This window comes from Humulus lupulus, chromosome 8 (genome assembly GCF_963169125.1).
Source record: "Humulus lupulus chromosome 8, drHumLupu1.1, whole genome shotgun sequence".
NCBI lineage: Eukaryota > Viridiplantae > Streptophyta > Magnoliopsida > Rosales > Cannabaceae > Humulus > Humulus lupulus.
The window spans coordinates 86,532,381-86,559,624 of NC_084800.1; the positions used below are offsets into that span (position 1 = coordinate 86,532,381).

Consider the following 27,244-nt stretch of genomic DNA (forward strand, 5'->3'; position numbering starts at 1 on the left):
CAACAATGGATTAGCCAAATTCTCGGAATCCATACGAAAATATGAGTCTAGAGGATATCATAATTGCAGAGTGTATTGACGATCATGATGATCAATATTTCAAAGCGCTCATGGATGGGGGTAGCTCAACAAGACAAGGAAGAAAGAGAGCCCACACTGATAGAGGTCATGTAGAAGGACACCAACGTTTGTTCGATGACTACTTTTCTGATGAACCGGTGTATATAGAATATCAATTTCGAAGAAGATTTAGAATGCGTAGACATGTATTCCTACGCATAGTGCAAGCTCTAGAAAATCATTCAGAGTATTTCCATACGAGGTTTGATGCAGTCGGTAGAAGGGGGCTTTCGCCATTACAAAAGTGCACCGCTGCTATGCGAATGTTGGCATATGGAGCGTCTGCCGATTATGTTGATGAGTATGTTCGAATTGGTGAAACTACCGCTATTGAATGTCTAGTCAATTTCGTTCAAGGAGTGAATGAAATTTTTGGGACCGAATATTTAAGACGGCCCAATGCTGGGGACATTCGTCGCTTACTTCAAATAGGGGAGGTGTGTGGTTTTCCAGGCATGTTGGGAAGCATTGATTGTATGCACTGGGAATGGAAAAATTGCCCAGTTGCATGAAAAGGACAATTCACGCGAGGTGATCACGGCAGGCCAACAATCATGCTTGAAGCAGTTGCATCACAAGATCTCTGGATATGGCATGCATTTTTTGGTGTTCCGGGATCCAATAATGATTTGAACGTGTTAAATCAATCCCCATTATTCACTGAAATCTTACAAGGGCAAGCTCCAAGATTTGAGTTTACAATAAATGGCACACAATACAACAAGGGGTACTATCTAGCAGATGGTATCTATCCAGAGTGGGGTACATTTGTTAAAACTATCCCACTACCTCAAGGAGAGAAAAGAAAATTATTTGCTTAATGCCAAGAAGCGGTACGTAAAGATGTTGAGCGAGCATTTGGAGTACTTCAATCTCGTTTTGCTATTGTACGAGGACCAGCACGTTTTTGGCAAAGAGATGTTCTCAAAGATATTATGTGTTGACGCCGTTTTTCGTCAACAATGAAAGGAGAGCACGTCAACAACAAACAGTAATGACCAATTAAAATATAACAACACAAAACACGATTTTTACGTGGTTCAGCAGTTAAATCTGCCTAGTCCACGAGTCTCTGTTATTAAACTCAAGATTATCTCTGAAAATTCTTAAGCATGAATTCTTCAGAGTTTTCTCTCAAGGTTCAGAATTTTGGTCCTTTACAATGGTGCATGACCTCTCTATTTATAGAGAATGTTTGCAGAATACTATCCCACATATTTTGGGTAATTACTCTTTTTGTGTAAATAAAATAAATGGCTTTAAATGCCTATAATCAAATATAAAAGGAAACGTCCCCTGAACACCAGGGGGCGTATAACTAATCAAATAATATTCCACGATTCTAGGGGATTTACAATAATAAATGTAGACTGCGTCTCTTGTGGATAACACTTGTAGATATTCAAAGTTATTATCATATATCTCCGAGGCTTTATTCTCCCAGGTCTCACATCATCGTTCGAGCTAACGACATCTCCCGAGGTCACATGTCTTTCGAGATCGTATGCGCGTCAGGCTCGAAACCCCTGATCCAAGGTCATTCCTGAAGATAGATGCGTCTCGGAAGCTACCTTTCGAGATCGTAAATATTTCGAGGTCACCACAATCGAGGTCGTCTCAGTTTTGCAGGCTCGATATTTAATCCTTGAGCATACTTCAAACTGTACGAGTTCATTCGCTGCGAATCCAGTTTTCGAGGTCACATTTAACATGGCTCGAAAACTGGGGACAACATTATGCATGCATGCATCATATTGCACAATATTATTGTCGAGGATGAAAGAGATGCATATGAGAGTTTGGTTGATTTTCATTATGATGACGGCCCTACAGACACCCCAACAGTTGAAGATTGCATGGACCTATTTCCGACTTCCCGACAATGCTGCAAAGAAATGCTGAAATTCGTGATAGAAATATTCATCGCAATCTTCAAGCACACTTGGTGGAACACATATGGTCAAAATTTGAAAATCATTTTAATTAGTTTTTTTTTTAATTATGTTAAATTGATTAATTACGATTATGTCATTTTATAAGTTTTTTTTTTAAATTTAATCTAATTTAAATATCATGTACTATTTATTTCTATTAATATATGAATTTAAAAAATTTAGTATGATAATATTTATAATTATAAAATGATATATTAAATAATAATATGTACGGACCATGGATGGCAAGTTTTACGGTAGCTTGCATCGGAGTATTTTTAAGAAATATGTTGCCAAAAATGACGTAGATGAGAGAAAATAAAAAATTATATTTTTTAGTTGATTTAGACATTTTAGGCAATAATTGGGGTAGTTTGCATTGGAGATGCTTTAATAGAGTTGTTAAAAACACTAGATATAATAACTACATTGCTTTTCTCAATAATAATAATAATAAAAAATAGCTGCAATGTTCGTTTTTACTAAAAGTTAATACTTTAGACTAATATCATAGCCTCACTGCCCTCACATAACGTGTACAAAACAACTAGACGAGTTAGACGAACAAATTCCCACCAATCAATCCACAAACCTTTTATTTTAAGCAAAGGTAAATACAATAGGTTAGATTAAAAAAAAATACCTGCAAATTAGTAACACTTACTCGTATTATGTAAATATTTATGATGATATTAATCACTAATGCATTAAATAAAGGTCTTTCATTATTGTGACCAACACTTGGCCTAATCAAAGGCCAATTTTTTGCACATAAGAAAATTACATTCTCATATTAACATGCTAGCAACTATAGCAAATGTGTTAAGTAATAAAAAGAGTTGGTGTTAGTAATTCAACTTGAATTGGTGATTAAATTATATTTTTTTCTGGGTTTATGAGGAACCCCACTAAGTTGCCGAAGGATCGTTTATCACACCCAAAAAGTCGTCCTTTATGGTACCAATGCAAAACTGTGGAAGAAAAAAAATATATATTAGAAGAGCAACATGATAACCTAAAACTTTAAATACTACAGATATAATTTTAAAAGCAATCATTTTGGAGTGAATTTTAGGAACTCCAATGACCTAGCTGTGAGTTATTGGTCCAGTCAACAACGATTTATAACAATTTTTTTTATTAGTTGTTGTCAGTTATGTTAGTTAGCTCACAGCTCGGTTTTATTGTTAGAAGCTGTTATGTTGTAAATAGCTTTAGTTGTTAACTCTTTTTCATTCCGAGATTGACATTATAAATTCTTGTAAGAAACTTTGAGAGAGAATTCTGAAAAGTTGAGAGTTGTGAGTGTAGTATTCTTTGTAATCAAGTTTCAAGAAGAATCAATAAGAGAAAAGGCTGCCCGTGGACTAGTCTAGTACCAAACCTTTTTTTTGGTACTAGGAAACCAAGTAAATCTGTGTACTGTTCTTACTTTTGTTCTTCAAGTTTTCAGTTTATATCACTGTTCTTGATTGGCGATCATTATCTTCGAACATTGATTGTGTTATTCAACTTTTTTTGTGGTGATTTCTGTTCTTGATCCCAACAAATTGGTGCGGTGAGCGTGGATCATTCATGGCTTCTGCAAAGTACGAAGTTGAGAAATTCACTAGACAAAACAACTTTGGATTATGGCGATTGAAAATGCGAGCTCTCCTAGTTCAGCAAGGAAGATGAAGCTCTCAAAGGCGAAGAAAATTTTGATAAGACTATGGAGGAGAAGGATGAGAAAGTACTTCTTGAGCAGGCTCATAGTGCAATTATTCTAAGTCTTGGAGACAAGGTTCTTCGTCAATTGTCAAAGGAGAAATCTGCTGCAGGGGTTTGGACAAAGCTTGAAGGCTTGTACATGACCAAATCTTTGGTAAATCGTCTCTATCTTAAACAAGCTCTATATTCGTTTAAGATGAAAGAAGATAAGACTGTTGAAGAACAACTAGATGTGTTTAATAAACTGATTCTTGATTTAGGGAATATTGATGTTACTATTGATGATGAAGATCAAGCTTTGTTATTGTTGTGTTCTTTACCTAAAGCTTATGCTCACTTTAAAGAAACACTACTGTCTAGGAGAGAATCTTTGTCTCTTGATGAAGTGCAGGCTGCTTTACCCTCGAAGGAGTTGAATGAAAGAAAGGAGCCTAAAACTTCTACCAGTGGGGAAGGCTTGATAGTTCGAGGAAGAAACTCAGGGAATGACAGTAGGCATGACAGGAAGAGGTCTAAATCTCATAACAGAAATGGCAGCAACAATAATAACAGAAATGGTGGAGGAAATGTTCCTATCATCAGGGGTTATCATTGTAGAAAAGGTCACACCCGAAGATTCTGTCCAGAAAGGCAAAAGGGAGGTTCTAATCATATGACCGGAACAATGACTCGTGAAATGCAGCTATTGTTCAAGATGGCTATGATTCTTCAGAGGCTTTAATGGTGTCAAACAACAAAACTGAGACAGAATGGATAATGGATTCTGGTTGTTCTTTCCACATGACTCCAAATAGGTCCTGATTCAAAGAGTTTGATGATCAAGAATGTGGATCAGTGCTTCTTGGAAATAATCAAGCCTGCAAGATCACTAGGATTGGATCTGTGAGATTTAGATTTCATGATGGGACTGAGACGTTACTTACTCAGGTGAGGCATGTACCTGATCTTAAAAGAAATCTAGTTTCCCTTGGTGAATTAGATAAGAAAGGACATGTATTCAAGGGTGAAAATGGAATGCTGAAGGTAATTAACGGTTCCATGGTTGTTATGAGGGGAATAAAGAAGAATGGATTGTATTCTCTTGAAGGTGACATAGTAATTGGTTCTGCAGCAACAGTTTCAGAAAAGAAATTGTCAAAGACCAAGTTATGGCACATGAGGCTGGGGCATGTTAGTGAAAAGGGTCTTATTGAATTAGCGAAGCAAGAGCTACTATGTGGAAACAAGGTGGAGAAACTGAGATTTTGTGAACACTGTATTTGGTAAAGCTTGCAGAGTTAGATTCAATGTTGGACAGCAAAGAACAAAGGGTACTCTTGATTATGTTCATGCTGATCTTTGGGGCCCTTCTAGAATTCCACCTCATTCAGGAGCAAGGTACTTCATGACCACTGTGGATGATTTCTCAAGGAAACTTTGGGTGTTTATTCAGAAGACCAAAGATGAATCTTTTGAGAACTTCAAAATTTGGAGAACTCTTATTGAAAATCAGACAGAACGAAAACTGAAGAGGTTTCGAACTGACAATGGGCTTGAATTATGCTCAGATCAGTTCGCTGATTTTTGTACTAGAAATGGCATAGCAAGGCACAAGTCTGTTCCTAGAACTCTCCAGTAAAATGGTCTAGCAGAAAGATTCAATAGAACCATATTGGAGAGAGTTAGGTGTATGCTCTTGAGTGCAAAGTTACCAAAAGTTTTCTTGGCAGAAGCAGTCACCACTGCAGTGTATCTAATAAATAGATGCCCCTCAACAGCTCTAAACATGAAAACTCCTGAAGAAATTTGGACAAGTCACCCTCCAAATTTGGAAAAACTGAATTTTTTTGGTTGTATTGCCTATGCTCATATTAGGCAAGATAAATTGGAACCTAGAGCAATTAAATGCATGTTTCTAGGATATCCAGAAGGAGTCAAGGCTTATAGACTATGGTGTCTAGAACCTGGTTATAAGAAGTGCATCATCAGTCATGATGTTGTGTTCAATGAGACTAAGATGGCTTACAAAAACAAGGCTACTGATGGAAACTCTGATCCTAGTTCAGAGAAGGTCAGTTTTGAGGTGGAGACTAGTAACATAACTCAAGGAGATCAATCTAGCACTAGCTGTTTACTTGAAGAGGATGAAGCTGATGATGAACAACATGATGACAGTTACATGCTAGCTCGAGACAAAACTAGAAGGCAGATCAAACCACCTGAGAGGTATGTATATGCAGATTTAATTGCATTTTCATTAGTAGCTGCAAGTAAAGTCTTAGAAGACAAACCTAAGAGTTACAAAGCTGCTTTAACCAGCAATGAAAAGTCTGAATGGCTTAAGGCTATGAATGAGGGAAGTAAAAACAGCATTCTTGTATGGTGAACTTGATGAGACTATACTTATGGCACAGCCTGAAGGATTCAAAGCCAGAGGTAAAGAAGATTTTGTATGTAAGTTGAATAAATCTCTTTATGGCTTGAAACAATCTCCTAGGCAATGGAATAGGAGATTTTATGAGTTTATGACTCGAATCAAATTTCAGAGAAGCAAGTATAGTAATTGTGTTTATTTCAAATTTCTTGCTGAAAATGTTTTTGTTATATCACTGTTATATGTTGATGACATTCTACTTACTAGTACAGCAAGCATGAGATACAAAAGGTGAAAGTTGAGCTTAGCAAGGAATTCGAAATGAAAGATTTAGGTGCTGCCAAAAGAATTCTGGGAATTGAGATCAAGAGAGACAGAAATAAGAAGCTTTTATACTTGTCTCAGGAGGCTTATCTAAAAAAGATTCTAAGCAGATTTGGTATGTCAAACTCAACCTGTTATTACTCCTCTATCTCAACAGTTTAAATTGAGTTTGGACCAAGCACCTAGTACACACAATGAACAGGTTTATATGGATAGCATTCCATATGCTATGGTGTGTACTCGTTCGGATATAGCATACCCAGTAAGTCTTGTTAGCAGATTTATGGCTAAACCTGGCAGATCCTACTGGCAAGCTTTGAAATGGATCATGAGGTACATTAAAGGATCACTTGGCAGAGTTTTGATCTATGGTGGAGCTAAGGAGAGAAACAAAAGTGCTGCTATTGAAGGCTTTGTGGACTCAGACTATGCATGGTGTTTAGACACAAGAAAGTCTCTTACTGGATAAGGTAGTAGCTCTATCTACCACAGAGGCAGAATACTTTGCTCTTAGTGAAGCTGTAAAATAAGCTTTGTGGTTGGAAGGAATTGCTCGAGAACTGAGGTTACAAGATCAAGTTATCACAGTCCATTGTGACAACCAAAGTGCAATTCACTTGTCTAAAAACCAGGTCTACCATGAGAGGACTAAACATGTAGACATAAAGCTTCATTTTGTCAGGGAAATAATCTCTAGAGGATCAGTGCTGATAGAAAAGGTATCAACTGATCATAATCCATCTGATATGATCACTAAAGTTCTACCAAGCAGTAAGTTCTTTCACTGCTTGGATCTCATTCAGTTTATTGGAGATTAGGCCCCTCGGGGCTTCAAAGTGCAGCCTAAATTTTTTTGGAATGAGTTACTGGACCAAGGTGTAGATTTGTGAGTTATTGGTCCAGTCAACAACGGTTTATAACAACTTTTTTTATTAGTTGTTGTCAGTTATGTTAGTTAGCTCACAACTTGGTTTTATTGTTAGAAGCTGTTATGCTATAAATAACTTTAGTTGTTAATTCTTTTTCATTCCGAGATTGACATTATAAATTCTTGTAAGAAACTTTGAGAGAGAATTCTGAAAAGTTGAGAGTTGTGAGTGTAGTATTCCTTGTAATCAAGTTTCAAGAAGAATCAATAAGAGAGAAGGCTGCCCGTGGACTAGTCTAGTACCAAACCTTTTTTTGGTACTAGGAAACCACGTAAATCTCTGTGTACTGTTCTTACTTTTGTTCTGTTTTGTTCTTTAAGTTTCAGTTTATATCATTGTTCTGATTGGTGATCATTATCTTCGAACATTGATTGTGCTATTCAAATTGTTTTGTGGTGATTTCTGTTCTTGATCCCAACACTAGCTTTGATAAACCAACAGAAAAATTCATTCTTTAGTTTTTTTTACTAAAAGAAACGATAAACTGAACTCACTAGATGGAAATTAGTCTCATGATATCTAAAGTTGAGAAAAAAAATAGATAATTAACAGATCTGGCAAGTGGAAGAAAAAAAAGGTTAAAAAGCATACAATTTCAGTAGCATCAACTCTTGTTCCAATTATCTTTAATCTCACTTCACTATCTTTCTGAATCTTAACCTGAAAGATCCAAGACACTGAGTTAAGTACACGAAGAGATCAATTAAATTCATATAATCCATAAGTAAATTTGATAATAACTATTCAAGTTTGTATCATAAATACGTACTGATCCATCTGAAGTAGTGTAATTGGGCATATCTCCAGACTGGAACTCCATATCATCTGGTATCAACTACAATCCACAACAAGAAGATACACTTACATGTAGATATAACACACTCTAATATCAATAGATATACAACATGCTTATATGTTTTCAAACGGGTATGGACATGATAACAAATTAAAAAGAAGCACATAAATTGTATGGACAACAAAAAGTCTATTGAGCAATGAACTTACATGGTTTGAAACAAAGATTTGAACAGGTCCAGCTTCGGCGAAAAATCCCATCTGTAATTCCAGATGTTATTGTACATTCATTTTGACCTTGAAAATTACAAACTTACAATATTTAATGGCACATCTTGGCGGCTAACAATATGCATACCTTATTTACCATGCTAACAACAGCTTCTAGTATCTCTCCTTTGAATGGTCTGAATACTACACATTGATACTTTACTGGAAATGTAACAAACCCTGTACCATCACGGATAAGACCTTTTCCGATTTCCTCAATTCCAGTTATTGCCACAACAAAACCATGCCGTCCACTTCACAGTAATAGAAAGTAAAATAAATTTTTCTTTCTTAAATTGTACTAAAGATGTAATGGGAGAGATACTATACAATGATGTGAAGACAAGATTTCAGATCCAATGATAGATACTGGTCTAGAAAGAAAAATATTAATAAGGTCTACTTATATTTCAAGGACTAACATCTATGGGATTAAGTGGAACTTGAACTGAGAAGGCAAAATATGGATATCCAGTTGATTCAACTACATAATCTTTTTTAGATGGTTGAAATGTATTGTATCTTTTAGGTTTTTGGATTACAGAATGGTAGCATTAATTTTGTTCTCCTAGGGAAACGAACAAATCAAAAGAAAGAAAAAGAAGTAATCTTTTCTCACCTGCAAGTTCCCTCGACATCTTTCATCAGCTTGGAGACGATATTCTCCCGCAGATTACGACCAAAGTGTCGTGGATGAAGCTGTATATTCCTCTCTAATACAATGTGGAAGAACATTCTTTTTGTTTTCTTTTATATTATCAACTGAGAAAGAATATGGGAAAAAAATTCAATTATTAATAATAAAAAACAGCAGAAATCTTATCTAAGAGATAAAAGAAAAACTAAGAAAAGGAATCACAATAAAATTAATAATAAAAATGATGAAAACAAAATAGAAATAGTAATAGAGCGAATATAAATGAGGAGTCACGTGAAGTAACAAAAAGAAAATTGGGAAAGAATTTTAAAACAATGAGCAAGACTAACAGAGGGATATCAAGAAAACAAGAGAGAGAGAGAGAGTAGCGGCTGAGTGAGAGAAAGAAAGGGCTTCAAGAAACAGAAGGTGAGGGTTAAATTTAGGCTAATGGAGTAATGGACAATAACTTACATGTGTATATAAATTCATCAGTAATTGCATATCTTATAATCACATGCCATAAAACATCTTCAAGTTTAGCCATAAGAATTATAAGGCCAAATAAAAAATGGAATGGGAGAAGAGAGAATCACAAGACAAGCTCAGAAGATGCCATACCAGTTCATTAACGAATTTCATATGTCCAGACATATAAGAAAGCAAACTTCATCATAGCAAGTGAATGAAAATAAGCACAAAACTAGTTTAAACGATAAAACTGAAAATTATACATAAAATAAGCGGTATATTATAGGCTCAGAGATATTCCAAAATTGGAAGATGCAGACAATCAACATGGCATCAGTTCAGACCGCCCGTCTGCTTATTCTAATCATTGGGAATCAAAAACCAAAACAAATTTCAAAAGACCAGAGAATGTAAAACGACAAATTTCAAAAAACTAAAACTTCCTGAATAAAGTAAACAATCCATAATAAACAGGTTTGAAACTAACAGGTCTCGTCTACTACATCAAAGAACTCAATTAGAGTCATTTGGGTCAATAATTTATTATGCTCAAGAGGGAAGGAAACTTACTGTGAGATCTTTGAGGCTGAGCAGCCAAAGAGAAAAGTTGCAAAAGAGAAGAAGCAGAGCTGCAATGAGTGAGATGGAGAGTGGAGATGAGGTGCTGCCGTGAGTGATACAACTTGCGAGCGAGAGGGAGACGGAAAGTGAAAACGATGAGAGCAAAAGAGAAGAGAGGTTCTTGCGGGAAGGCCACGGGACGTTATGCGTGAGCGTCGATTAGTGGGTAGTTGTGTTGTAGAGAAAAAGGAGGAAGAATGTCACGAAACCCTATTTTTTGTTTGGGCTTTTGTACGGGATCCAAATGTGATGAGATTTTTCTTTATGGGAATTTTTCAAAAAAATATGGTATTTATATTATTAATGTGCAATGATACATAGTTATTCTTTTCTTAATTTATATGTAAAAATTATTAAAAAACAAATTAAAGTACGGGGATATACTAAAATATGGAAATGTCACATTTTATTTATCATAGTTATATTTTTTTTTATTTTGACAATAATTTTATTTTTTTTATATTTTTCCATTATTTTTTTATTATTTTTTCTTTTTTTTTTCTTCCATTTTTCCCCTTTTTTTTTCTACCAATTTTTTCCTTTATTTTTTTTTTCCATTTTTCATTGTTCTTTTTTTTTTCCAGTTTTATTCAGTTATCTATTTTTTTCTTTCATTTGTATTTTTTTTTTCCATATTTTTTCAGTTTTTTTTTTCATTCTATTTTTTCTTTATTTTTGTATTTATTATTTCTCCTTCCATTTTTTTCTTTTTTTACACATATGAGCTTTTTTTTTCTTCTTCCATTTTTTTCTACCAATTTTTTTATTCATATTTTTTTTTCATTTTTCCATTATTTTTCTTCTACTTCTTTTCATTCTTATTTATTCATCTATTTTTTTTCATTCATCATTTCTTGTGTTTTTTTTTTCATTTTTGTACTTATTCTTTTCTCATTCTATTTCTTTTTTTCACACATATATTTTAACATTACATAATTATTCTATTATTTTTTTTATTTATTATCTTTTATTATTGTAATTTTTTTATAGTTTTTTCCAATATATGTAAAAAAAAATCAAATCAATTTTTTCAGCATTTTCTTTTTACTGTAACACTTATAGGAATACCAAAATTTGGAAAAAAAACTAATAAAAATATGAAAACATGAATGGGTAACTAATTACCTTCACATTCTTTGTGTGTATATTTCTGAGGGTAACTGGTTACTTTCACGTTCTGGTGTCTGTATATTTATGGTTTCTTTATGGTAACTAGTTACTTATGTTACTAAAATCATAGTTACTGCTTCTTCCATTTTTAATGAAGTGTTCTTCCATTTTTTCCTTCAAATTTGATGTTTCTTTTCATATTTAATATGACTAACTCGTCACCCCTCTTATGGTAGAAAGTTACTCATCTCAGGATAACTGGTTACCCCTCCTGGTGCATGTTATTTAACCTAGCTCTATGATTTTTTTTTAAGATCATTCAAGTAACTAGTTACCCTACCCAGGATTTGAAAAAAAAAAACGTACAATCTTAAAAAAAAACATGTTTATAATGAATAAATAATAATTTTAAAAACAATTCATATTACAAAAATTTTTTGCAAAACAACCAAAGAAAAATTTAATATAAAATTAGTAATATAAAAACAATATAAAAAATCAAATAACCTAAAAAAAATAATAATCAAATGACAAACACACCCTTCCAAATTTGATTAAGAGTAAAACTATGGCATAAACCAACTTTTATACAAAAATATGGGAAAGTAAACCCATAAAAGTGAAAATTCTTAAAAAAAGTCATAGATTAACTTTTTTTGAAAAAAAATCTATATTTTTGCACACTCTATTAAAAATCTCATATAAAATGTAATTTCCTCTTTCTTTTTTATGAACAGATGTCATTAGATTTGGGGATTTTTTCATAAATATGGCTTTTTAATCGTTAATATGCAAAAATATGGTAATTAAACTTTTTTCAGTTTGTATAGACAAATTAAATTAAAAAATTTTGATTATGAGAAAAAAAAATATGGCATAATAATGATTTTTTTACAAAAATATGGAAAAAAAATCTCATAAAAGGAAATACAAATTTTAAAAAACCATAAAATAATACTTGTAAAAAAAAGTCATATTTTTTAAAACTTTATTAAAAAACCTATATAAAATATAATTTTCACTTATATTTGGTTTTGAAGCTAAATCACTTTATGACATGTGAGCAAATATGGCATCGGGTTTTCAACCCATACACTTAAGGTTCTGAATTTAAAATATAATAGTCTAATACCATATTTTTGCTATATTTAATTTTGTTAAAGACCATATTTTTATTGTAAAGTTGGATCCTAGGCTTTATAATATTTTTAAATAAAAGAGCAATATTTTTATATTTTATGATCCAACGTTGTTTCTCGATATTATTATTATGAGAAGTTAGGGCCTTACACTTCTCTCCACCATTAGTCTTATTTTACATATAAGTTTCGTTTTATTATACATAATAGCTAGAAATGGAAATTTTCTCTGTGGGGACGGAGCCCTTAATGGTTCGGGGATTCCATACCTAAAGAGGGAATGGGGCGGGGACGAGGACCATTTCTCATCTCGGAATGTTAAACGGGGCAATGATGGGTATAATACTCACAACCCCCAATAGTAGCTTAATTATTTTTAATGTTTTTTATAATATTTTTTAAAATTATTTTACATGTATTTTTGTAGTATATTGGTTACTTTTTTACAAAAATTAATTTTACTTTGAACAATACTTAGTACTATGAACTATTAACATAGTGTAAGATATTGATTTTTAGGTTTATTAGAATTGTTGCCCCTTGAACTATTATCACTACAAAATCGTACCCCTCGAATTTTAAAATTATACAAATTTTTGAATATTAAAAAGATAAAAAATAATTAAACTAAAATTCATTTAAACTAAATTAAATCTTACAAAATAAAAAAATGATAAAAACAAAACTATATTAAACTTTTAACTAATTTACTTTCACTTTTTCTTACTTTTTTTTTATTTTCCATCACTTTTGCCCCTACCAAACAATCTCAACAATACTAATAATTTATCACAACAAAAACGCAACCAACAAAATTATCACAACATATACAAATCAAAATTTCAATCTCTCAAATTCATAACAAAAAATTGAGATTTTCTACTTATTTTCTCACATTTTTGCACCATCCAAACACACTAGGACATTAAACATATGAAGAGATAAGTGATATGAGATGAGAAGGGAAAGGGAGAGATGCAGAAGGACAACATAGATGACACCAGAGCTGAATGTCGCCAAGGAACCCGTGTGACAGTCAGAATCCCGTGATCCGCAAGGGGAAAGACCGGGTAAGCTGTGCAATCCCACACCGCCTGGGGAAGGTCAAGTGTAATGATTCTAAAACTGTGTAGGTATGGGACTACACAGTTGAAGATGGCTTAAATGGATTGATGGGTACTACCTATATCAGGAAGGTGCATCTTCTTTTCGGTAGTCCATCACTTGAGAACTTCATGGTTAAGTGTGCCTGGCCTGGAATAATCTAGGGATGGGTGACCTCCTGGGAAGATTTCCAAGGAAGTGTGCGAGTGAGGACAAAGCACGCTGGAAAGACTTGTCTTGGTTTGTAGGGCCAGTCGTCATTCCAGAAAGCAACCATAGTGACGTGGGGCGTCACATAATGGTATCAAAGCCTTGATCCAGCCGGAAGTGTGGCTGACGGGGACGTCGGGCCCATAAGGGGGGGTGATTGTGACAGTCAAAATCCCGTACCGCCTGGGGAAGGTCAAGAGTAATGATTCTAAGACTGCGTAGGTATGGGACTACACAGTTGAAGAGGGCTTAAATGGATTGATGGGTACTACCTATATCAGGAAGGTGCATCTTCTTTTCGGTAGCCCATCACTTGAGAACTCCATGGTTAAGCGTGCTTGGCCTGGAATAATCTAGGGATGAGTGACCTCCTGGGAAGTTTTTCCTAGGAAGTGTGCGAGTGAGGACAAAGCACGCTGGAAAGACTTGTCTTGGTTTGTAGGGCCAGTCGTCATTCCAGAAAGCAGCCATAGTGACGTGGGGTGTCACAACCCGCATGAGCCCAGCCTGTCAACGACGTCGCTACCCAGCTAGCTTCGAGCTCGCCCAGACGGACGCCCAACACTTTAGTTAATTTTTTGCACCATCAATTTATTTTAATTTAAATATATTTTTAGTTTAATAGTTTTTTTTTAATATTCAAAAGTTTGTTTAGCTTTAAATTTTTAAAATTCGAAAGCACAATTTGGTAATGGTAATAGTTCGAGGGACAAGAATCATATTTATTTTTTAAAATTATAAATGAGGCATTGACATGACAATGTCACATTTGTGCCTAAATTGCCACATCACCATCTCGTTAGCGAAATTGGACGTAAGTCACACACTTCAATAGCATGAGTAGTTAAGGGGAAATTTTTAACAAGTTTATAAATTTAGGAGGCACGATTTGGATTGGTAATAGTTCGATAAAAAAAATCCTAATAAATCTAATTTTTAAGTAATCTACTTTTTTATTTTTTAAAAAAATAAATAGAATTCCATGGGATTCTTCGCTTCGCCCGTGATGGAGAATATAGAGGAATGGATGTGGGAATTAAAATAGTTAACGGGGATGAAGCCCGGACAAGCACTCCCCACTTTGTTTATATCCCTAATTAATGGCCCATATTAAAACAAAAACTAAAATAACGTTATTATTTAAAATATTACTTGACATTTTATTTATATAAAAAAAATTATTTTAAACAAGTATTAGAACAAAAAGATAAGATAGTAAATGAAAAAATAAACTATTAAGATCCAAAAAAAAAATTAAAATAATAAAATGATAGAATACAAAACAAACCACAAGTATTTTAAATAAATAATAAAAATACTATAGTTTTTCTTTTAGGTTTAATATTTTTAAATAGTAAATAAAATGTAGGGACTAAATTATAATGTATAATAGAAAAATAAATATTTATGAGCTTCAAAATTTTAAACAGGGACTTAAGTGATATAGTTTGAACAAATTGGGGACCTCAAGTAAATAAATAGAAAAATATATAACGTTCTCAAGAGTCCAGTACCTTCTCGTTTTACAACAAGCATAGCATCCAAGCTATAACAACAACAACAGGGTGTGTGACTTGATAATCCGATCATAAACCCTAATTTCTTCTTCAACTCCTTAAATCTCAGGCCTTGTCGTGGACGATTTGGATGGGGATAATAAGGAGTAGCTTCTCCTTTATAATGGGGACGTGTTGCGGAGTTTACATCGCCCAAAACTACAACGTTCCAAATATCAAGAAGGTCGCCAACACGGCTCTCTTCATGGCCAAGCACGTCGAGGAGAAGTACCGCAAGCCCAAGAAGAAGGAAGAGGACCAAGATTAGTTGCGACTTTCAAAATATCAGGTTTTTCGATTTGGGAAAATTTTCCCTATTTTTTTGTTTTTGATTTTATACTGAGTGGAAATTGTACAAGAAGAAGAGGCAATAAGAGGAGAGGATTTATTATAGATAACTTTGTAATGAAACTCGTCATTTTTACTGTGATTTGATTTTCATTGTGAAGACATATCAAATGGTTATCTGAAACATACTTGATTTTGTTCAATTAAAGAGTTAGACTTTCTGTGTTTGGTGGCGTTTATTTAAAAGGATTATTAGTTTTCTTGTCAAGGTATAATGGGTAGAGAATTGAGTTTGCAGTTTCTGCTGTTGTACAGTGTAGAATTGGAGAGCAACCCAGATAAACTACTCGCCAGTACTAGTAAAAACTCAATGTTTTCAGAACAATACGCACATATATGTACTAGTTACGGTAGACCAATAATGCTTGTTGCATAACTCCTATCAGCCAATCTGAATTTCAAATTACTTGAGGACTTTCTCTGGTACCATTGCTTAGATTCCCCCCTGACTACTATTTGTTAAATAAACTCATAGTGGACCTTTGGCTAGTATGGAGAATTTTTGGGATGGATTGCTACCATTCATACATGTTTAACTTTATTTTATTGCGACTAGACTAGTTCATCTGCTGAAATTTACCAACATTGGGAGGCATATTATGAGAAATGAAACCCAAAAACACTTCACAGGAGCAAATCACGGGCTCGCTTAGACATACCCCTCATGGATTGCTCAATTTGACCAATTATAGGGTCTAATTTTTTGTCTGGTTGATGAGTGTTTTGCTTTTAGTATGACTCTGTAATTCTTACTGGTAATTATTTTGTCAAGAATGCAATATTGCTTGATTGAACTCTTGGGACTCTTAACTATGTAAGAACAATACGGCTACTCTCTCTGTTTTGCTATTTTGATTTGCACTATAAAATTTCTTTCTTTTTTTCTAAACTGATTTCCTTGGTTTGAAGTTTGTTGTATCAATATTTTAGTTGGTTGCTATTTCACTATTTATTCTCTAAGGAGAAAGGTTGGTTAATCATTGCATCTATGAAGGTGAATTTAAAATGTTTGAAGCTGGAAACGAAGTCTAGTTTTTAGAGATTGTATCGGCTCTCTACATCATGGTTGATGGTTCATCCTGTCACTGTGAACATGTTCATATAGGTGTTCCTATTTTGTAATAGGAAATTAACTTGGCCAGGACCTGTAGTTCTTTCATGACCTTTTTTTTTTTACGAATTTCTAAAGAAAATTTCATTCGACTGTCAAATTATCTTATTCTATGTTAATTTATTTATTTATTTATGGTTTATACCTTTTTCGCATCATGCGTTTTGTCTAATTTTTTTTTTTTTTATCCTCGTATTTTAAAAAATGGTTCAAATAAGATTCTAAACTCGATTTTGGTCAAAGTGTTCTGAACTAAAATTATAAATAATTCATCAAATTAATAACTTAAAACAAAAACAAAATTATTCTACCTAACAATTGCGTTGTTATATTAAAAAAAAATTTCATCAAAATTGAGTTTAGAGGTCTATTTGAACAATTTTACAAAATACAATGTCCAAAAAAGAATTTGTCAAAACATAAAGTCTAAACAAATAATGGGATAATATACAAGTCCTTTTTGTATAAACTCATTTACTTATTATTGGACATTTAAGTAAATCATTTTGAGGTTTTAATATGTATATAATAAATATTTTTAAATACATACATATATATAATATAGGGTAAATATTATTTTGGGTATTGTGTTTTGTAAAAGTTACCGATTAGGTCTTGTGTTTTGTTAAATGATAATTTGGACCCCGTGTTTTATAAAACGGAACAAAATAATACGTTGAGCCCAATTCTGGTCAATTTTTTTTTAAATATGATCAAAATATTAATGACTTTTGAGTATATTAAATTCATTTTAAATATTAAAAATTAAAAAAAAGTCATTTAAAATTTACACAATCAAATATTATTAAATAAAAAATTAATAGAATTTGATATAAAATAAAAACTTAGAAATCGGTAACATTATTAACAAAAAAAAAAAACAATAACAATTCTATTAGTTAAATAAAATTAAAACAAATTCTTAACCTAAAATACATAAAAAATAAAATCTGAAACGACCAAAATCTCTAAACTTTATCTTCATCATTCTTCTTCTTCTGAACCCAAAATCAAATTTAAAAAAAAAAACAAATTTCATATACAAAATAAAACCAAACTAATAATATGCATATGCATTTCATCATCACATTTCAAACCTAAAATTCATACTCAAAATCAGAGTTCAAAATTAAATCAAAAGTTCTCAACGCATTTCAACATTACACTTGAAAATCGACATCAAAACTCAACTTTGTTCTTCTTCTTCCTTAAACATAAAACCTGCTATACCCAGTCAACACCCAAGAACCTCAGCCTCGAACTCGGAGTCTGTAATGCCCCAAATTTCATAATAAGGTTTAGGACCTTGATTAGGAGGCCGGGAGGGCCATAATTAATTTATTATGATATTTAATGATTATATGCATGTTCATGTGAATTATATTATTATATGATAGTGAATTATAATTTTACCACATTATATGTGGATTGGTTCGAGCCATTCGACATGAGACGATCATGGGAATGCAAGTTTTCGGTCTAGTCATAACGAGATTTAGTTCGGGGCTCGGGGTGAGTCTCGGGGTCATTTTGATGATTAGAGCATTACCGGGAATTAAAGGGTAATGGGATGTGATTTATTGGTATTTGAGAATGTTGAGAATAGCGGGAATTGGAGAGCGTTAATTATAATTAACGGTATAGGTTGGAAATGACGAATTTACCCTTGGGAGTGTTTAGAAGCTTGTAAATTGGCCTAGGGGCATTATGGTCTTTTGACCTTAAGGATTTATATCAGCTTTGGGGTTTAGAAAGCTGTGGAAACAGAACAGAAACAGAGCCATCCTCATCCCTTTTTCTTCTCTCCCGTACATGTTCCTCCCTTCACTTCCCTTTGAATTTTGAGAGGCCAAATTGAGGAGTTAAGCTAGGAGATTAAAGGTGGGAGCTTAGGAACTTGAATCAGCCATGGAAGGGGATTCAAAATCAAGTTTGAGGTAAGTTCCAGCCATGAGTTTTATGGAATACTCTGTTTTTCTATTAAGTTTTCAATTGAGGATTTTGATGTGTTAGTTGTGAATTAATGGAAGTTCTTGAGTTTGGAAACTTGGGTTTTGATGAGGGGGAGTTATGGGTGATGTTTGGGGGTTTAAATGAGTGTTTGGAAGAGGTTTTGAGTTGTTTTGAAGAGCTGGTTTGAGAGGAAAAACGCAGGGGAGTTTGCTGGTGCATTGCTGGTTTTTGGGCTGATCAGGGTAATGAGCCGCGACTTGGCTTTTGTGTGCCGCGGCCTAAAGTGGTTTCTGAGGCAATTATGCCTCTGCCAGGGGGATGAGCCGCGGCATGGCTATGGTGAGCCGCGGCCCATCAAGGCAGATTTGGCCAAAAATAGGTTTTTGGCTTGGGGATGCTAGCTTAAGGCCTCGGGGTTGATCCTAGTACCCGGTTAAGTGGGGATTGATGTCCCGGAGGCTAGATATTGGTTTGGGAACCTATGTTGGTCATTTTTATTAATGGTATCCTATATTTTTGGTTATGACTAGGTGACCGCTAAAGGACTAAAAGCTGATCGTTCTCAAAGGTCGTTTCTTTTATTAATTCTCGCTTGAACCCAAGGTAAGAAAACTGCACCCCATGTGTGACATGCATGGCTATGATTGATGCATGTTGGATGTTTAAATGTAAACATTGATAGCATAATGAATGCTTGGCAATCTTACCCATTTGCATATGATTATCACCGAGGCATGCTGGATGATTAAGTGTGATGTATGTGATGCACGAGAAACATGTGATTAGGGCATGCCATGAATGATGAATATGAGATTGGTCAGAGCTTGAGTCTCTGAGTTTGTGCATGATCATAATTATGCTAGCAACTGTTTAGTAAGCATGCTGAATGCCTTATTCTTGGATAATTGGCATATGATACACATTGATAGCATTGCTTACCTGTGCATGGTACTGACTAATTAGTCAGATTTGGCAAAGGTGCTAGTACCAACTGTGAAGCTGTGACTCATTAGCCAGGTTCGGCAGTGATACTGGGCACTGGTCACACAGGGCTGACTCATTAATCAGAATTGGCAAAGGTGTTAGTATCAACTATGAAGCCGTGACTCATTAGTCAGGTTCGGCAGTGGTACTGGGCACTGGTCACATTGTGCTAACTCACTAGTCATGACAACCCTAGTGTGTAGGGCAAGTTATGTCGATTGGACCTAGTCGACCCTCTGCATTGAATGACTCAAAGAGCATTAATGCAGGACCGACCTCAAGTTCGATGAATATAAACAAGCATTTATCTAGCCAAAGGCTAGTCATGTAGAGCCATTGCAGGAAATGGGCACTGGGCCCTAGTGACCTGGTTGTCAGTCACTCAGTATGGTTTACCAGAACCTCAAGTGATATTCACTCATCTGATCAGAGCTATGAGCTCTGCATGACCATTTTGATCATCATATGCATGGCTTGGGCACTGAGGCCCCAGTGACTTGCATGTTGGTCACTCAGTATGGTTTACCAGAACCTGTTGAAGATTAGAGGCTTACCCAACAGCCACCCTTCCACTTGAATTAGTGACTCGCTTGTCGGTCACTCAGTATGGTTTACCAGAACCTCAAGTGTTGCGACACTCATCTGATTAGGATTGACTTGATAGTCCTCCAATCAGAAGGCCAGGACTTCTTGTCCTGGATACCCCAGCATCTGTTTGAATTCATTTGCATGCTGAGTAGAGCTATGAATGCTAGGCATGCCGGATATGATTTGATACCATGATATGACTGTTTATGAGCATATGAGTTTTCTTGCTGGGCTTCGGCTCACGGGTGCTTTGTGGTGCAGGTAAAGGCAAAAGGAAGCTGGACCATCCTTGAGTTGGAGAGCTTAGGTGATGACGTGTACATATGCAGCTGCTCGACCAATACTTGGGCGAGGTTTGAAAGTGGAACTAGGGCTGAACCCTGTTTTGCCGCTTAGAACGGCCTGTTGTAAATATTTCCTTGTAATAGACTCTGAAATTATATTTTTGGGATCCCAATGTATATGTTAAACGTTCTAGTGAAACGTTACTTCTTAACCGAAATTTTTAATCCCTAAACCGCTAATCACACTTAGTTACACGTTTGTGGCCAAAGGACTCGATTAGCGAGTTTAGCACTGTTTGCAATGTGCACTGTAGCGGTCCCTGGAGTTGGGGCGTTACAGAATCAGCCCAAATCTGCCCAACTCAGGCGTCACCCCGTCGTAGTAGACGGAGATTCGTCCTTCCCGTCACACCAGACGTCACCCCATCGCACCAAATCTGCCCAAGAATAGGTAGTAGAAGAAGAAAAGATGAAGCACAACAATAAGAAGAAGAAGATCGAGATGGAAAGAAGAGCAAAGTCGCTACTTACCAGATCCAACTGTAGCAGGAGTCAAAGCAAAAGACGAGGTTGCCGGAGACGCTTTCTTTTCTGTGATAGACGGCGGCGCAGGGTCTACGACGACCAAGGGTGGGCTGGGTGTTAATATATATGTAAATATTGTATAATCTTAATCTTATGCACAATTATAGCAATGTAATTATAGTAAAGATTGTTTAGTCTATATTCCCAAAATAGGTTGTAATATTATATATACGGAAGGAATAAGAAATCACGACTGAGAGGAGTCAATTATCTTCTTACATGGTATCAGCCATACCCTAGCCACCATCGATCCTTCTTCTTCTTCCCTACCTCTGTTTCAGTAAATTTCTTCTTCCTTTTTTCAATGGTTGGCGTTGAACAAACTCCTAATAAAGGTCAAACCTCAGTTGTCTCCACTGTTTTTCATCCCGTACTGAACGTCACCAACATTCGCAACCTTGTTCCTCTCATTCTCGATGCCGACAAGGTGCAATATACTCCATGGGCAACTCTCTTCCGCAACATCGCAAAGGCTTTTACTATTCTGGATCATATTGATCCGACAATACCGAAGCCAACAAACATTGACAATGATCTATGGAATCGGCTTGATGCGAATGTTTTGCAATGGCTTTACAGTACTATCTCTACTGATCTCTTATATAAAATACTTGATGAAGCAGCTACGACTATGGTGGCTTGGGACCATTTATGTAATCTTTTCCAAGACAACAAAGGCACTCGTGCTGTTCAACTTGAAAAGCAATTTGGAGCCATGTACCTAGACGATTTCTCTTCTCTTGCTGAATATTGTCAATCCCTTAAGACAATCTCCGTACAACTTTCTGCTATTAGTCATCCCGTTTCGGAGGCGCGTTTGGTTCTTCAATTAGTCGCTCATCTCACTGACGAATATGCCACGGTAGCCACCATTATTCAACAATCAAATCCCTTGCCATCCTTTGACAAAGCTTGCTCGATGCTTGATTTGGATCGCATGAGCCGTGACAACAATAAAAAGGGTACTTCTTCCTCATCCACTATTCTCGTTGCATCTAATGATTCTTCCCATTTGTCCAATACTCAACAGTCACCCTCAGGCAGTAGTAGCCATGGTAGCCGTGATAATGGTGGTCATGACACTAGTGGCCGCAATAATCAAGGAAAAAAGGGGCTAAGCCGAGAAGGTGGTCGTGGCTATGGTCGTGGGGTTGGACACTCACCATACTATGGATGGGCTGGCCTGTGGGCTCCACAATGGGCCTCTCCACCGTGTCCTTATCCTACTCAACCTCCACAGTGGCGCGGGATGCCTTCGGTCAACAACCACGGTCTGCTAGGATCTGCACCACGTGTCAATAAACAGCAGCCCCAAGCATTCCTCACAAATGGATACCAACCGACTGATTTACTAGCATTTTTTAATGCTTTGTCGCTTCAACAACCAGATGAGAATTGGTATATGGATACCGGCACCACCTCTCATGTCATGAACAATCCATGTATCCTTCCTGCAATTATCAATTGGCGCAATCTCAATTCAAATGTTTTGGTTGGTGATGGCTCTAAAATTCCAGTTCGTGGTTCGGGCTCATCCATTCTCCCTCACTTACACCCTAACCTTGCTCTCAAAAATATTCTTTATGCCCCTAATATAGTTAAAAATCTTATTTATGTTCATCAATTTACTAAAGATAACCATGTGTCTGTTGAATTTGATCCTTTTGGTTTCTCTGTGAAGGATCTTCGAACGGGGGCTCTCTTGACGAGGTCCAGTAGTGTGGGTGATCTTTATCCTCTGTCTCCATCGTCCCCATCTTCCACTTTACCATCTGTCAATGTTGTCCTACCTCTTTCCACATGGCACAATCGTCTGGGTCATCCTGGCGAACCCGTTCTGCGTTTTCTTAAGAAAAATAATTTTATCATGTGTAATAAGGAAACTACCTCCACCCTTTGTCATGCTTGTCAACTGGGAAAACATTGCAAATTGCCTTTTTCTACTTCTCTTTCTATGACTATGAAACCCTTTGATATTATCCATAGTGATTTGTTTACTTCTCCAATTTTAAGTCCTTCTGGATTCCATTATTATGTGTTGTTTCTCGATGATTATTCTCATTATTTATGGGCGTTTCCACTCAAACAAAAATCCAATGTGTTTTCTACTTTCTCTATTTTCAACTCTTATGTCAACACTCAATTTGGAGTTCCCATCAAGGCTTTGCAATGCGATAATGGTAGAGAGTATGATAATCATAGTTTCAACAAATTTTCCACTTCAAATGGAATGCTTTATCGTCACTCTTGTCCTCACACTTCACCTCAAAACGGGAAAGCTGAGCGTATGATACGTACTATTAACAATATTATTCGCTCTCTTTTATTTCATGCCTCTCTCCCCCCTTCTTTTGGGTGGAAGCCTTACACATGGCCATATATCCTCTTAATATTTGCCCCACTAGTCTCCTTAATAACATCACTCCCTTGGAAGTTCTTTTCCAAAGAGTACCTAGCTATAATCACTTACGCACCTTTGGTTGTTTGTGCTACCCGAATTTATTTGAAATCGCCACACACAAGTTGAGTCCTAGATCCACCCCTTGTATTTTTCTGGGGTATCCATCTTCTCATCGTGGTTATAGATGTTATGACTTCCACACTAAAAAGGTCATCATTTCCCGTTATGTGGTTTTTGATGAAAGTGTTTTTCCATATTCTAAACACTACACTCCGCATGTTCGTGACTATGCTTTTTTGAGCAATGAGGATTCTCTTCCTCCATTCATCAAAACCGTGATACCACCCCCTACCATGACCCCTCCTTCACCATCTACTCCTCCCATTGACCATCTCGATGACCCCTGACCTCCCATATTTCCCACCTCCTCCCCGACCCCACTTCCCTCCCACCACCCTGAGTCACCCACGACCTACGATTCTATCGACCCTGCTGACATTACAATTTCCCCCGCCTTATCTCCTCCTAATGAGGATCCAAACCTGAGCCCACCTCTGAATGTCACACCTATTCAAGTCCCAAAAATGCAAACACGAAGCCAAAGTGGCATAGTTAAGCCCAATCCTAAATATTTTCTCACCACTACTTCACCTTCCTCTATCTCACCCTTGCCTAAATCCCACAATTATGCCCTTGCCGACCCGAACTGGAAAGCTGCTATGAATGATGAATATCATGCCATGTGTTGGACCCAAAACGGGTATGTTTTAAATATTTATAAATCGCAAGCGCACGAATCGTTCATATAGAATAGTGATCGTGTAAGCAAGGATATCGAACCCAAAGAAGTTGTCTTAAAATCGAAAAGAAAACTATTTTAAATCAAAATTAATAAATTATAACCTAGCCCCAAAGATTGATGAGAATCTGTGACAATAAAATAAACTAAAAGATAATAATAAAGACATTAAAGACAAATATAAACATAAATTAATAGTAGAAATCAAGATAGTAAAATAAGATTATTAATGATTAGAATCCACAAAATATGAGTTTAATAATATTTATAAGTACATTGATTCCCAAGTTTTAGTGATAGTTAAAATAAATTAAACTATTATTTTTCAAATAGATTTATAATTTTAAGCACAAATTACTTCTAAAAAGATAAGATTTTTCTTCAATTTTCAAAATTATAATTTCAAAGCATTTAGTGTAAATCAACCTAATGAAATAACAAATAAATCAATGAACATTATTTATAAGGCAAAACATATAATTTTTGTTCTAAGCATGGATGTGTACAATTTAATGACACATCTTACACAAAGAATATTATGTATTTGCACTAATGAAGAACAAAGTTTAAATATGTGCTAACAATCCAAAATACATGATATTTAAGATGAAAGAAGATATTTGAAGAAGAAAAATCCATAAACTTTGTTACACAAAATGGGAAATCAACATACAAAATAAATACTATCTAGTTACAAATTGTTTCATCATCACCTTAATAATCTTAAAAAGATTAGAAACACATAACTAGAATAACAAATAAAAACTAAAAATTATAAACATAAATAGGAAAATTTGGAGGAGAAACCTCCAAACTTTACTCTAAAAATACATAGAAAAATAACAAAAAAAAATAAGAAGATGAAGAGAATAGAGAGGTTTTGAATGTGTAGAAATTATGGTATATTAACCTCTCCTCAAAATGGACATCCTAAATGGTCTTCAAAACTCCCTATTTATAGCCAAAATGAGTAAATTAAAATAATTAATTTAAATTAATTAACTTAATAATAATATAGAAAATTTGGGCAAATTATAAGGTGTAATTATGATGTTTTTGGGTAAAATGTGTAGAAAATAAGATAAAAAATAGTATTTTTAGACATAAGAGGACAATGGTGCTTTTGGACAATTTATGGACAATTGGGAAGGAGGCTGCTTGGACTGTGTGGCAGGCGGCTGGTTGTGTGCACTGGCGTGGGCTGGTTGTGTGCTCTGGCGAAGGCATCAGGCGGAAGAGGCTGGGGGCGTGGGAAGGCTGAGTTGATGAGGAATAAATGGTGGGCTTGCTAGGCGGGCCCAGGAGGGAAGCTTCATTGCTGTGAGGGCTAGGGATGTGTTGGTGCTTCACGCTGAAGGGGACTTGGGGAAATGGGCCAGGTTGTTGGGCGGCCCAAGAGGGAGGAGCTTGGTGCTTTGCTGGAGAAGCTGGCTGAAGGGGCTTCGTGGGCCAAGGAGATGGCTGTTGGGCTTAGGCCCAAATGAGGCTTTTTATAAATGTCAATTCTTTGTCTTGCTTTCTTGAAAATGTCATATTATCCTCCATTTTTCTTTCTTTTTAAGAGCATAAATTTCCTACAAAATAAATATAAAATAAATCATAATACAATATTTTCAACTATAAAATAAATTAATTTAATTCTTTGAAAATATTAATTATAACTTAATTTATATTTTACATTTAATTTCAATAATACAACATTTTTTTACCTCAAATTAAACAACAATAATTCATTTAATTAACTACAACATTTTATAACAAAATAACTATAAAAACACATCAAAATGTATAAAATCAAAATAAGACTAATAAATTCAAAATTAATTAAAAACTTAATAAATCAATTAAAAACTCAAGATTTAAGCAACAATTAACACATAAAAAGTGGTAAAATAACCTTATTTTGTAATGAGAATCAATTTCATTCCATTTTAATGAATTCTTGCCAACCAAGCGTGCGCTAAGGATTTCTAGGTTTTTATGTAAAGAATATTACAAATTTATTGTCCAATTTTCCTAGGTAACCGTAACTTAATCTATGCTTGGTTTACACATGGATTAATTGTGCATAGTAGAATAAAAAACTTGTATAACTAAAGAACTTTTTTTTTTTCTTTTGTTATTTGGATGTATTATTATAATTATTATTATATTCATTATTGAAAAAAAAAATGATTTGTTTTTTTATCACCCCATTGACTTTTTATGAGTGACACTAGTAGTTATCCAAAATGACAACTTTGACTATTTCTAAGTTGAGATTATTAGTTTACCTTTTTAGGGATTTTAATAAGTCATCAGTTGCTTTCATTAGTATTAGTGGAGTTCAATGGTAGTTTGTTACATCTTTTCATCAACACAATGTAAAAATTGAATTGTAAAAATTCAACTCTAATCCGTCTAATTAAAAAAAAAAAAATTTAACCCATCTAATGTTTTAGGTAGTTTGGTCGGATAAACCCGCCCAAACCAATCTTAATTATTATTTTTTGTAAAAAATATTCAAATAATTAGATTCAACAAACTAAAAGTATAGTATACATCTTCCAAACTTAGACATATTATTTTAAATTAAAACTTTAAAACATTATTATAAATTCATTGTTAAAAATTTAAAACAATATTTAATATTAAATATAGTATATGTAACAAAAAACTCTTAATTAGTTTATTTTGATTATTTGAGCGGATTAGTATATTAATTGGGTGGTTTGAATTTTTGTTAGATTATTCAAGTTGCATTTTTTGTTGATTTTTTCGATCTGGTTTGAACGGTTTATTCAGATTTGACAGTTTGTAAAATCTTTTGCACAACCTTAGCCCTAATTAATGTTTCTGGTTTAACTTCAATTTTCATTCCTCAGCAGTCTTACTAAAAATAGCATAACCTTAACACTTGCTTTGGCTG

General features: G+C 34.7%; 2 protein-coding genes and 1 pseudogene across 2 annotated transcripts; 2 read left to right on the top strand and 1 right to left on the bottom strand.

Moving 5' to 3' along the window:
• Window positions 1–41: 41 nt before the first annotated feature.
• Window positions 42–2,107, top strand: LOC133795753 (uncharacterized; annotated as a pseudogene).
• A 616-nt stretch (window positions 2,108–2,723) lies between these two features.
• On the bottom strand, window positions 2,724–10,363 carry LOC133798019 (DNA-directed RNA polymerase II subunit RPB7). The gene is made up of 7 exons (XM_062236188.1): window positions 10,114–10,363; window positions 9,055–9,197; window positions 8,524–8,689; window positions 8,376–8,426; window positions 8,140–8,205; window positions 7,962–8,030; window positions 2,724–3,025 (listed from the first exon to the last, which is right to left on the bottom strand). Exons 2-7 carry the CDS (start codon window positions 9,168–9,170, stop codon window positions 2,963–2,965), a joined length of 531 nt encoding a protein of 176 aa, XP_062092172.1. The 5' UTR covers window positions 9,171–9,197; window positions 10,114–10,363; the 3' UTR covers window positions 2,724–2,962.
• A 4,877-nt stretch (window positions 10,364–15,240) lies between these two features.
• On the top strand, window positions 15,241–16,520 carry LOC133793935 (uncharacterized). Its single transcript, XM_062231162.1, has one exon. The coding sequence runs from the start codon at window positions 15,375–15,377 to the stop codon at window positions 15,549–15,551; it is 177 nt and encodes a 58-aa protein (XP_062087146.1). The 5' UTR covers window positions 15,241–15,374; the 3' UTR covers window positions 15,552–16,520.
• Window positions 16,521–27,244: the final 10,724 nt, after the last annotated feature.